The 13,840-nt window shown below is 47.7% G+C and overlaps 1 protein-coding gene across 2 annotated transcripts in view; it reads left to right on the top strand.

Annotated features, from left to right (window-relative positions):
• jar (Myosin heavy chain 95F jaguar) overlaps positions 1 to 13,840 on the top strand; it is a 255,795-nt gene that overhangs the window by 172,889 nt on the left and 69,066 nt on the right. For both annotated transcript variants that reach the window (XR_012895116.1, XM_037426322.2), the window contains exon 16: positions 584 to 791. Coding sequence is in view for 1 of the 2 variants with exons in the window: in XM_037426322.2 (XP_037282219.1) it covers positions 584 to 791 (208 nt within the window). In the remaining variant the exon portion in view is untranslated. The remainder of the gene's footprint in view (positions 1 to 583; positions 792 to 13,840) is intronic.

Raw genomic sequence — 13,840 nt, 5'->3', positions numbered from 1 at the left:
GACAGCAAGATGCTCTATTTTGCACCAATGACTGATATACTGATATAGCAAACATTAAAATGCAATATATGTTATAAGTTATCACTTGCATTCTACCAAAAGTCAAATTCTGCTACTATTCAATGTTAATTTCCACTTCCTTTGAAACGAAAAATGGCTTTTGCACAGGTCTCGTTCCAATTTAAGAACAAAATTGTTTAGGTTAGTTTAGTCACGACAAGTATGCCCCTTTTTTTATAATATGCAATATATATACCATTCAAATTTGTTGAAAATTATTTGACCAGAATTGCTATTCACGTTGAATTTAATATTCACGCAAGCCTAATATTTTGCCAGTGACTTGGCAGAATCTGACCATAGTTGGTTAATAAACGGGGCAAGCGCACATAATGTTCACGCCATAGTAGCAATAGTGTTGCCATGCCTACCCTATTGATGCAATCATATGCGACCAAATCATCACGATCACACTTTGCACCCTGCTGTGCTTTGCATTAGCTTATTATAATGAATATTCGAACCATTGATGGCTATATGTATGTGGATAGGCTCGCTCATGGCTTGGGTTATTTCCCACCAGGCCCTGTTCAAGGCCCTGGGTCTAAATGAGAAGGACTTCAAGTTTGGCCTGACCAAGGTGTTCTTCCGGCCTGGCAAATTTGCCGAGTTTGACCAGATTATGAAGTCTGACCCGGAAAACCTAGCCCAACTTGTGTGCAAGGTGCAGAAATGGCTCCTGGCTTCAAGGTGGAAGAAAGCCCAGTGGTGTGCACTGGCTGTCATCAAACGTGAGCACTATTGCCCCCTGTTTTTAAATGTGAAGCATTTCTTTTGCATACTGCTAGCACTTTTGGTGTCTATCTATCTATCTATCTAGCTGCTTACGTCTACCTCCTCTCGTGATCATTCCCTTTAATTGGTGTCAACCAAAATTAGTATGGGAGGATGAGATAGTTTGACAAATATAACGCACTGGTAAAGACATGAATAATATCACAATCTCATCGCGTACTCGTCAAACTTTCCGCCAGATAGTGGCAAATACCCACGGGCAGGTATGTGCCACTGGTGTTGCGAGTATGTGCCACAGGTGATTGACACCTAGTACAGTAAAATTTGTGAAGATGCTGACACCTCCTGTAAAGTTGTTAGCGCTGCGTGGCACACGTGTCTCGCCCAAAAGCCACATTACAAGTTACAACTACAGGTGGTAGGTGGTGGAGTGTTCGCGAGCGTTGATCACCACTATCATTATCATCATGGTATAGCGCCGGCGGCGACAAGCCTTGGTAGCGGTGAGTGAGAAATAAGCTAGGCTCTTTGGCTGGTGGCGTTTGGCGTGAACGGTTGCTCTCGCGACATGTTCCCGGAGCACGGCACTGCGCGCCATGTGCCGGGGGCTCGTGCTGTGAGTCAAGCGTTGGCGATGCCGCCTTCGGTGTGTTATTGTGTTTGTCATGTTTTGGAGCGTAGGCTAATATTGTGTAAGGATGTCCTAGCATGTTGATCACGGTTTATGTTATAATTCGGCGGACGATATCGTCGTTCTAAAATTAGTTAAATAAATGTATGTTGTTTGGTTTGTACCGACTGCGTCTGCTGTGTCCGTTCACTCCAAGAGCGTGGTGGCGATTACCACCTCTAGACCCCACAAATTATAGTATCTAGAAAGGTTTTCTAGTGTGATGAACGGGCGCCTTCTCAAGCGGCGCAAGAAAACCAGATTCTATGCACTGTGACATGGCACTTTGTGTTGCTGGCAAGTGACGGGGGAGGTTGACAACGGGGTGCAGCTGGCGGCAGTGATACTGCATCTCCGCCACAAAACTGCTTCCCGAAACACTCATTTTAGACGTACATATTATCGCGAATTATCTTCGTGGCAGGGATAAAAAGAAATAATTTTTACTATTAATGTAGCCTTCTACAGATGCACAAACTAGGAGATGATCGACATATTTTTGCCACGCGCACATAATTTCAGTTGTCTTGGGATAGCATCTGCCTCGCAATGCAGTTTTACCACTACTTTTTCCCCCCAATTAAGATGGAGGTTTCAGCTGGCAAAGCCTGGAAGGATCAACAAGTCAACAAGTCAACAAGTAACTGCCAGACCAGAAAAGCAACAACGAAAAAATAAAAGTATGCAACAGAGTACTCACTTTTTTTTAGAGCTGTCTGTACAAATTACTGTTAATTTGGTTAACATGCTCGCTTTATTGTGCTCTCTATGCACGCAGAAAGCAGCTACGACAAAGTTTTTTGAAAATCAGCATGTCATTTGCTTACCGTAATTACTCGAATCTAACGCGCACCTTTTTTCCGGTTAAGCGAGTTCATAAATCGCATGCGCGTTAGAATCGAGTACGAACAAAAAATTACGGTCAATCTATTGCCATCGCAAATCCAAAATGGCCGCCCCCTACGTGCGTCGGCATGCTGCGTCGGCTATTTCTGCCTATGTCTTTACCATGTGCGGCACTTCGTACGTGTGCTGAGGAGTTCGTCATCTAGTAGTGCATTAGCATCGACGACGTGAAAGGGCCGACTCCAAAAACTCAAGTGCACCACGATGCCGCTTTTAAAAGAAAAGTCATCGCGTGTGCAGAAACGGACGGAAGTCGGGCCGCATCGCGGTCGTTCCCGAAACGTGCGTGCGGGACCGGCGGAAACAAAAGCAGAAGATTGTCGACAGCAAAGCTTCACGCAAAGGCTTCAGTGAACCACAGCAGGGTCGTTTTCCGCAAATTAAAGAGCTGCTCCGCGAGTATGTGCTTGAGGAGCGAGCGGCACAGCGGCCTGTGACGACAGAACTGCTCCAAGTGCGGGCTATGCAATTAGTCTTAGAAAAAAGTCTAATGCGGAGCCAGTTTAAAGCGAGCAGGTGCTGGCTAATTAACTATATGAAGAGGAAAAGCTCTTCCCTTCGAAGGGGAACATGCATATGCGAAAACTTTTGCGGAGAAGTACGATGAAAAGCTTTACAGTTTTCAAAGGTTCGTCCTTAACTTGCGGCGCAACAACGGCTACCTGCTTGGGCAAATCTGGAATGCCGATCAGACGCCTCTTTACTTCGACATGCCTGGCACCACAACTGTCGAGAAGAAGGGGGCAAAGCAAGTTCGCGTGCTGACATCGGTCCACGGTAAAACTACAGTGACGGCAATGCTCTGTTACACGTCAGATGGGCACAAGCTTCGCCCGTACCTCATATTTAGATGGAAGACAATCCCGAAAGGAATCGTTTTTTCGAGTGGTGTGATCGTGCGGGCCAGCGAAAAAAAAATGGGTGCGCGTTGCAATCGATGTCTTACGTTTTTTTTTTTTTTTCGCGGTGGAAATCGGGTGCGCGTTACAATCGAGGGCGCGGTAGAATCGAGTAAATACGGTAATTGTGTGCTGGTGGAAGGGGGGAAGGGGACAGCTGCCCCCACTAAGTGGAAAGAGGGGGCGCTAAGTCTGCCCCATACATTAGATTGATCAAGAGGGAAGCTGCTGTGATGAACCTCTGCCCTCTTCCAAGGTGTATTTTTCAGCTGGCGAAGGCTGGAATGGTCATAGTGACTGCCGGACGGATAAAACAACAAGGAACAAAAAGTACACAGACAATCAACAGGCAGCAACTTTTTTTTTTTCTACTCAGTTGTCTGTGCCAATTGTCTATTTGGGAAACGCACCCGCTTTATTGTGTTCTTCTGCGTACGCAGAAAAGAGCAGCGAGAAATTTCTTTGAAAACCAGCATGTGAAGCTTAGGTCATACATGGAAGGGGAGTGGCTTCTTAATATTGTTACCAATAAATATAACGCCTGGTACTATAAAAACTATTCATTTAGAGTGAACTTGTGCTTGTAAACTCAAAACTAAATGGTCGGCCAAAATTGTCCCTTGCTCGCTGTCTCGAACTTCATCGGTCTCGTCTTCTTCACCCCTCGAGTTTCGTGTCGGTCCCGTGGCATAGCATCGTAGCGCATTCTAGACGGCGTTCTATGGCACAGTTTTCTTGACAGTTGTATGGCGGCTTTTATGAACGCGAATTGTTGCTCGCGTCTTCTGCGACTGTCGAACTGTGGCATTAGTCCCCCTCCTGACAGTACCCGACATGCCCGACAGTGGGCCTGGTGGCTGCGGTAGCTTCTGGCTGGCTCCGTAGACTGTCAAAGCTAGGGGTCGAGTGAAGCAGGCCGCTCCGACCCTTGACCTGTGCCAGGCTTTCGGGGCAAACCATGACCATGACGCTTGCGAACCGACTTCACCCTGCTTTTTGCCCCACCGAACTAAGACCTTCTTGCCAACTGCGGTGGCACTCCTCGAGTCGACCCGTCGGCTTCCCGTTGGGGCTTTCTGGGTTGCCGTGTTGACAAATTATTGGCCCCTGAAATCTACGTAGTGAATTTTTATTGAGCCACTTGCACGTCGATACCTTGCACCGTGCAATCTCACACTCGACCTTACTTTCACGTTGTCTTTATATCAGCCCGCACTCGCGTACATCGTTCTCTGTTGGCAACTCAGAGGCGCACATTTTTAAATGCTCACCACACATCACAATACGTTAAAAAAACGACACGAGCAGATGCACCAGCAGCAGCGGCAACAGATTCAGCCGGCAGCACTTAAGCGAGACACGTTAGGGCGTACCTACTTGCTGCTGCACCTTTTTCTACTTTCGGTGTTTACAGCGATCGTAATCTAAGTTAGAGCTGAACGGGTCTTTTTTAAGGCCATGAGCTTTGTCATGCTGCGCGGGTAGTTCGCAATTGCACCAACGCCTTAGCCGCCATCTTGGGTGTACTTCTGGTTGTTTACATCAGGACTTACTGTACTCCTGACCTGCCGAGATGGCAGTGTTCCTATGGGAGCGCGTGTCCCCGTTCTCATTCAACCGCTCACCGTTGGTGGCGCTACCTGTTTATCTGCCGCTCTACGGTTGTTTCGATGGTGCTGGAGTAAGAATGCCTACATTCTTCGATGAACTGCTGGCATATATGTAACTATTTCTTCACTTAGACGGCTAGTCAAGTAAGCTGTTCAGTGCGGGTAAATATATATTCCATTCTGGTTGACAAACGAGGGACTCGTAGACTTACATAGTGTAGGACAGCCTATGAGGTGTTGCGTCCATGTAATTGCAAAAAATTTCTGAATGACTTTTAGTATATTCTCAAACCTCGTTATAATGTAATGGGATATAATGAAATAATGGATATAACGAAGTAAATGAAATTCCCCTTGAAAGCTTCATTGAGAACCATGCATTGTAAACCTAGTTGTAACGAAGTAAAATTGACCGGTAAATGGACATAACGAACTAAATTGGTCTATCAAATAGTCTATAAAAAATGCCGCCATATCCACGAAGTGAATGATGATGAGTGGGCGAAGCACCGGAGGTAAACCTGGTAAACCATGAATCCTCCGTACATTTTGCCCACTCGATTTTATTGCAACGCTCCCCCTAGCGTACGTCGCCGCACTATATCGAACGATGACACGCGCCATATGTGGCATCATTCCTATTTTATAACACCTCGCATCTTTCATAATCAACTACACGTACCGCCGTCTAGTTTATAACATCTTGCATCTTTTGGACGGACGGACGGACGGACGGACGGATGGACGGATGGATATGGCTGTACCCTTTAGATCGGGCGGTGGCTAGCGTAATACTTGGAACTGAACGAGAGGTGGCTACATACAGGGGACGCACAGCCCACGCCTTAAGGAGCTTCGCTCCTAAAAACCGACCGCAGTGTGTTGAGCATATCGTTTTCTGCGAAGTTTGAAGCTCGTTCGGCAGGGCTCTTTAAAAACTACCGCGCTGACTTTACAGCCACGCCACGCGCGGCCGAGAGAGCCGTCCTCCTCACACAGCCAGCGGAGGGGATTGAGAAAGCGCTCAGCGGGTCACATGACAGAGAAGCGGCGCCGCGGTGCAACGCGATTTTCCTCTTTGCCTCTTAAATACAACGGCAACGACTGTGTCTCCGCTGCTACCCTCTGCACCGATAAAGAAGGGCTCTCCGCGACAGCTTTTTTTTTTTTTTTTTTCCTCTCTCTCCACAAACGGCCTTGAAAGGAGAAGGGTCTTTATGGGCAGAGACGAAAAAGGGAGAAGCGTGGCACAGGCGCGTCGCAGATTGGCATTTGAGAGAGAGCAAGCAATCCGCCACAGTCTTTTCTTTTCTTTCCTTTTCTTTGTTTCCTTCTTGACACGCAGCGTTTAGAGGTGCCGCCGCGGGATCGGGCATGGTGCTGAAAGCATTTTCGGAGCGCGGTATGTGCGAATTAACCGTCGCAAGTGCTTGCGCGTTCGAATTACAGGGCGTTTTCGCCCATCGGAATACACATAGCTTTGACGGGACCACAGCGTGAGTTAAAATTAACCGGAAGTTCAAATTAAGCATGTTCGAAGCAATGAGGTTCGACTGTGTTCATTTTCTGTCACACGCGTGGTCGCGTAGTGGTACATCAGGCCGCGAGGCGGTTTCCTTCTTTGCATGCTTATAGGTGTGCGCCCATCTGAGCATACATTGCCATAAATTGTTATAATGAATATAACGAAATGATGGATACAGCGAAATATTTGTGGCTCCCCTTCAACTTCGTTATAACGAGGTTTGAGTGTATTTATTTCTGACTTGTTTTTTAATTGTGCTTAATAATTACACACTAGAGGTGACGTCAGCAAACAGGTGCTGACTAGCGTCACGACTGTGTCTCCGCTGCTACCCTCTGCACCGATAAGGAAGGGCTCTCCGCGACAGCTTTTTTTTTTTCCTCTCTCTATCCGTACACGGCCTTGAAAGGAGAAGGGTCTCTACGTGCAGAAACGGAAAAGGGAAGAAGCGTGGCACAGGCGCGTCGCAGATCGGCATTTGAGAGAGAGCAAGCAATCCACCACAGTCTTTTTTTTTCTTTTCTTTTCTTTTTTTCCTTCTTCACGCGCAGCGTTTAGAGGTGCCGCCGCGGGATTGGGCATGGTGCTGAAAGCATTTTCGGAGCGCGGTATATTCGAATTAACCGTCGCAAGTGCTTGCGCGTTCGAATTACAGGGGGTTTTCCAACAAAGCAATGTCAACCAACAAACCAACAAAGCAATGTCAAAGTTTGTTGAAAGTTCCCAGATTTTCATTCAAGCTCAATGATGGAGCCTTCCCGATGTATGATTTGCAAGCGGCAAACCTTTGACAATGTGTGCAGTTCACTTGGATGCATTGAACAACGCAACGCTGTGATATGTCGTATGTGATTGAGAACATCGTACAACAGCTAGGTACATCTTAAAAACTCAAGGAGTCAAAACACAAGGTTGTTTAATTAAACATGCAACCTTAACAGTACTTTCACAGTTGGAAAAGACCGTGAGCAATCATTACTGCAGTCGTTGCATGCACACGCCGCGTTACGTACTACAGTCGAATCTCGATAATTTAAACTTGGAGGGGCCCGAAAATTTTCGAATTAAAAGGGGTTTGAATTAATGAAAGCTAAATAAATAGAGGGCTCTCCATGCAGTGGCGCATGTGCATTGAGCTAACACACAAGGGGGAAGTTTTAGAAGACTTACATTTATTCACAAATCACAGAACATCTGTTAGTAATTGAAGTAATCAACGATGCGCATCTGCACACATTTGCCTTGCAGCAAGTCAATCAATTTCGTACGCAGCTTGCAAAGCATTTGTACTTTGACTTCAGCATTCTCCTGGCAAGAGAAGTTGCACGCGAAAATGTCCAGCGCTGACACTTTTTAAAGACAGTGATAATGACTGCTGCATAGCAAAGCCTCCCCCTCTCCGCTACGTAGCCGCAGCATGGCTAGCACGTGACGAGAAAGGAGCAGCCTCTCCACGCAGAGAGAATTTCAAAGAAAATCAACGCTCCACGGCAGCTTTTTTTTTTGCTCTCTTCATGCGCGTTGTTTAAAGGAGAAGGGTTACGTGGCAGGGAAAGGAAAATGGGGAAAGCGTGGCACCGGCGCTTGAGAGAACCCCCCCCCCCCCTCAAGGCGCAGAGCCGTTCTCCCGCAAGGGGCAAGGGCTGCAGAAGATAGTGCCGTTTTCCTTTCCTTCTACACAATCATTCAACCCAGCGACGGCTTCACGAGTTGGGAAGGAAAAGGGAGAAGCGTGACACGGGCGCGTCGCAGATCGGCATTTTAGAGGCAGCAAACATTCCACCGCAGCCTTTTCTTTCCTTTTCATTTCCTTTGCAAGCAGCGTTGAGTTGCCGCAGGCGGGATTGGGCGGGGTGCCGAGAGCATTTTCGGAGCGCGGTACGTTCGAATTAACCGTCAGAAGTGGTTGGGCGTTCGAATTACCGGGCCTTTTCGCCCATTGCAATACACATAGCCTTGGCGGGACCTTATCATGAGTTCGAATTAACCGGAAGTTCGAATTAAGCGTGTTCGAAATAATGAGATTTGACTGTAATTCAGGTAGTCGAAACAAATGATTTCATGCGAAGAATTGAGACAATGAAAACTGAAGGCGACCGGAATACTGTAGGGTTGAAGTTCTGTAGGGTCGCTTCTGTCACCATGACAAGGCAACTTCAAACAGCGAGCGCCTTGTTTCAGCGAGCCAAGCTGACAGACGACGCCAAAGTTAGCCGCACTGACTGAGGAACACATGCTGCGCGTGCTCCCACTGTGGTGAAACACGCTGAATCGACTGAGCCCTCTGTCAAGCCTCTTCCCAGTTTCCACAGGGCTTGCCGCCTGAGCCACAGCACGGCATTGTCGTCACTTTTCAAACTTAAGCTTTGAGTCCTTATTAGCTCAATCAATAGCGGCTGCATAACTCTGAAGGCACAGAGCTAATGCAGCATTAGGTTAGACAATAAAATCTAAAAAAGGCACTAAAGATTTCGGCCTTCCTGTTGTTCGCTTATGACGATACTGGAGCATGTCAGCACTCAAGTTTCACTTAGCCTCAAGCAATGCTTTGACTTTCATGCGCGCATTAATCGCAGCCAACTGCATCGTCCCTTATTGATTTGCTCATTTGTGTCAAAAAGACATGTGCAAGTTTTTTTGATGACAATAAATGTTTAATGCGTATGCAGTTAAACTTGCTTATAATGAATCTCCATGTAATGAATTCCTCGATATAACGAAGTTTTTTTTCTATTCCCCGCCATTGCTCCATAGAAGCACATGTATTTGTGACCTCTATGTGGCAAAGTAACTGTGGAAGACAACCTTGATATAACCGATTTTCCCCATTGGCAATATGGGAATTTGGCCCTGGATTGTGTCGTTTTAGTACGAGCATGCATCTTCCCCGGGCGCCCCGCCGTCGATGAAGTGGCAACAGTCAGACGAAAACGAGCACTCGTTATTGCTTGCGGGCCTACGTACCACGAGCCGGCGTTCTTGCTGTTCTTGCTGCCCCGGGTGCATGCGCGAATGTGTATCCCCCCCTTCCCAACCCCCCTCCCCCCCAAAAAAAACACGAACTACTTTTGCGTTGCCAGTGCCAGGATTTTATTTAGCGTCACATATGTGGGACTTCACTTCATATGGAGGGCGGTTTATCGAATAGTTTTCCATGGTATCTGTGTCATTTGCTCTTCATTTTCGATGCCATGGACGTGTTCATGGTTTCATATTTCACTGGGCGCTTGGTGTGTCCCCTGATGACATTCAGCTTCGCTTTTTTTCTTTTTTTTTTTTTTGTCAGACGCACAAAGATCCCTTGGCTCGCTGGGCAGGCGTCGTTTACGAAAAGAGTGCGCTTTTCAAACACAGCCCAATAACAAAATTAACTGCGGAACATGTTAGTGTGCACTCATATCTGCACCTGTGATTACGTTTCATACCTCGTTTTTGTTTAAACAGCGCGTTAAATGTCGAACGATAAATGTTGTTAGTTCGTTCTCGTCCTGTGTATGTTGTTTTCGTGCGTCATTGGTTTGTTAGCCGCACGCTGCACGTTCAAATCTGCTTGTCATTCTCAACGTCACAGTCCAAGTCGTTGCTATCACATTCATTGGTTTGCGCTTGCGACGAAACTGTGACTTTTCTTAATTTCGGACAACCATGTTTCCACCACCACGGTGATGTGAGATTAGGCACTGATAAAAACTCTCCATGACCAGGGGGACAACAAATCTTCGGAGGTCGACCGGTAATGCGCTTCCGTCGTGCGCCGCGCCACGAATTTGCAGTCTGGTAGCTTTCGCAATCAGCTAATTAGTTCTGGCAACATGACGGCACGTTGAATGCAATTCTATGAACGCGACAGCAAAAAATTGTAGTGTTGAAGAAGTAAGGTTGGTAGCCAAATCTTATGGATCCGATATTGCGAAACTCGTACAAAACAGGTAGTCTACTTTCTGTTTGAGCATTTGATGACAGTTCTAACATGCAGCAGATGTTATCTTATGTAGTTTCCAGGCTATATGAGAAGTGCCGACTCATTTGATCTCTGCTTCGGCAGCGTCCGTGCACTTTTACCCGCTCGTGAAAGTAACGATGCGCTGTGGCATGTTATCAATTTAGACGTGGTTCTGAACATGGCGGCGACGGCGAAAACCCCCCGAGAGTGTCCATTTAATGGCTATCACAATAATCATGCTGTGTTTTATCGCTAAATCAGTGTTATGGGTTAGCTCTGCCTTCAGTCCCCCTTTTGTTTCATTTGTGTGTTTATTTTTCGAATTTTCATACCTAACCTGCATATAAAAAAAATTCTCTTTATAATGATCCTTTGGGGGAATTTATTAATTTCTTTATATCCAGGTTTAACTGTACCATAGTTTGAAAATGGATTTGGCTAGCTTTTTGGTGATACGAAAGTTCTGCTAATATTGTAAGACAGTAGCAGCGTTGGAGTCTCGACGGCGTTTATTAGGCCGAATTGCCTGATCAACCCTTCAAACGAAGACGTTTTTCGTGATGTTGATTATATACAGATGAAGAAGATGAAGGTCAAACGTTGTCAATATTGTGCTTACACTAATTTCCCCCTCACACTGAAGCGGCCAATTAGGCCGCTGTTTATGGTGGTGGCGTACGGCGCACAAATGGTTTTAAGCGCGACACGTGAACAACCTCCGTACCACGAAAACGGCCGTCGGAAGGCATGATAACAGGGGTTACTCGATAGTTAACAGGAGACGTCTGCTCGACTATAGCGTAGGGGCCAATGAAACGTGAGTGAAACTTATCACACAGGCAGGGAATCTGCGTTGGGGTCCACAACAGTACTTCGTCTCCAGTATTGAAGTGAACTACGCGGTGGACGCCATCGTAGCGAGTCTTCCGCTCTTGTTGGCTTGCCTGTGTATTGAGGTGGGCGCGTCGGCGACAATCGGCCAGGTGAGAGATTCGGCCAAGTGCTCCCTCGATGACGATGACGAGTTCACAGGGACGTCAAAAAAGGAGATGTCAAGCGGACATGTTGGTTGACGGCCATAGACGAGAAAGAATGGGGAGTAGCCCGTGGTGCGCTGCGTAGCGGTATTGTATGCAAAAGTCGCGAATGGCAGGATGGTATCCCAGTTGGTGTGGTCGGCGTTGATATACATAGATATCATGTCGGTCAAAGTTCGATGGAAGCGCTCTGTGAGGCCGTTAGTTTGGGGATGGTAGCTTGATGTCGCCTTATGAATCGTATGACATGCGTGGAGGACTTTTTCGAGTAGATTCGAGAGAAACGCCTTGTCGTGATTGCTCAATAAGATGCGTGGTGCATCCTGTCTTAGAAAGATTGCCTCCAGAAAAAATGTGGCAATGTCCTCTGCTGATCCTGAAGGAAGTGCAGCTGTTTCGGCGTACCTTGTTAAGTGGTCAACTGCTGTGACAATCCAGCGCTTGCCGTTAGGTGATATTGGTAGCGGTCCGTAGAGGTTAATGCCAATGACATCGAAGGGAGCGTCAGGACACAGAAGAGGTCGTAGAAGACCGGCCGGGGAGGAAGTTGGTCGCTTGCGGCGTTGGCATAGCAAGTATGACGCAACATATCGCGCTACGCAGTTGGACTCTATCCTTTGAGTCCTCAAATGGAACGTTTGCCTTTGTTATTTAGATGACATTGTCGCCTTTCAACTGATTTTGCAACCCATTTAACCCGCCTCGAGAAAGTCCTCGCATGTATTTCTGCCGCGGGGCTGCAACTGAATCTGAAGAAGTGCCATTTCGCCGCTCGAAAGCTTATGATCCTTGGCCACGTAATTTCAAAAGACAGCATTCTTCCTGACCCTGCCAAACTTACAGCCATTTCAGCGTTTCCCAAACAGACCACCATGAAAGAGCTCCGAAGCTTCATAGGCCTTTGCTCTTACTTCCGGCGCTTCGTCCGCAATTTCGCAACGATCATCGCTCCCTTGACCAAGCTCTTCGCCGGCTCTAGAGACCTTTCAGCCTGGTCTGCCACTTGTAACGATTCTTTCAATGAACTGCGCCGCCTCCTCACGTCGCCGCCTATTCTGCGACACTACGACCCATCGGCACCCACAGAGATCCACACCGATGCTAGTGGTGTCGGGCTAGGCGCTATTCTTGCACAGCAGAAAGACGGCTTCCAAGAGTACGTGGTTGCCTAAGCAAGCCGAACTTTTAGCAAAGCCGAAATCAACTATTCCGTCACTGAAAAGGAATGCCTCGCCATTATTTGGGCGATGTAGAAATTTCGACCTTACGTGTACGGGCGCCCTTTTGACGTCGTGACTGACCACCATGCTCTCTGCTGGTTGTTGTCACTGAAGGATCCAAGTGGTCGCCTCGCCCGATAGGCATTACGCCTCCAAGAATATAATATTCGCGTGGTCTATCGCTCCGGCCGGAAACATTTGGACGCAGACGCCCTATCCCGTTCGCCCCTACCCCCTGACCCGGACTGCTGCGAAAGTCTAACCTGTGATGCCACTGCCGTAACCATTGCTGACATGCCATCTGAGCAACGCAAGGACCCTTGGGTTGCTCCGATTCTAGACATCCTGGCTGGGCGGACGGCTTCCCCCCCTTCTCGCACGTTGCGTCGGCAAGTCGAGCACTTCACCACTCGCGACAACCTGCTGTACCGACGCAACTACGCACCCGGTGGACGTCAGTGGCTACTCGCGATTCCACGTCATCTGCGATCCGAAATTTGTTCCACGTTTCATGACGACCCCTAATGTGGCCACGCAGGTTTCCTGAAGACTTATTCTCGAATACGTCTCCGATATTACTGGCGTGGCATGTACCGTTTTATACGACAACACGTTCGGGCCTGCTCGACGTGCCAGAGACGAAAAACTCTCCCTTATCACGCCAGCGGTACCTTGTTACCCTTACCATGCCCATCCCTACCATTCGACCGCGTCTGCATCGATATCTATGGTCCCCTTCCCAACACTGCTGACGGTAACCGTTGGTTCATAGTTGCCGTCAAACATCTCATGCGGTATGCCGTAACTACATCCCTTCCCTCGCCTACAGCAAAAGACTTTGCGAGTTTCGTTCTTCACAACATCGTATTACGTCATGGAGCACCTCAGGAGTTACTGAGCGATCGTGGTCGCGTAATCTTGTCGGACGTCATCGCAGCATTGCTGCGTGAGTTCCACGTTGTTCACCGCACTACAAGCGCCTATCATCCCCAGACCAATGGAATGACAGAGCGCTTCAACCGCACCCTTGGTGACATGCTGTCTATGTATATCTCGTCAGACCACTCCAATTGGGACCGAGTGCTCCCGTTTATTACCTTCGCCTATAATACCGCCATTCAAAGCACTACTGGGTTCTCTCCTTCTTTCCTGCTTTACGGACGCGAACCTTCTTGCACTATGGACACCATTCTTTCGTACAAACCTGACTCCTCAGAGTCCACGACTTTGTCTCA

The sequence above is a fragment of the Rhipicephalus microplus genome, chromosome 5, assembly GCF_043290135.1.
Source record: "Rhipicephalus microplus isolate Deutch F79 chromosome 5, USDA_Rmic, whole genome shotgun sequence".
Classification (NCBI taxonomy): Eukaryota; Metazoa; Arthropoda; class Arachnida; order Ixodida; family Ixodidae; genus Rhipicephalus; species Rhipicephalus microplus.
Note: the sequence above shows the minus strand (reverse complement) of the source record. Positions and strands in the feature narration are given on the sequence as shown.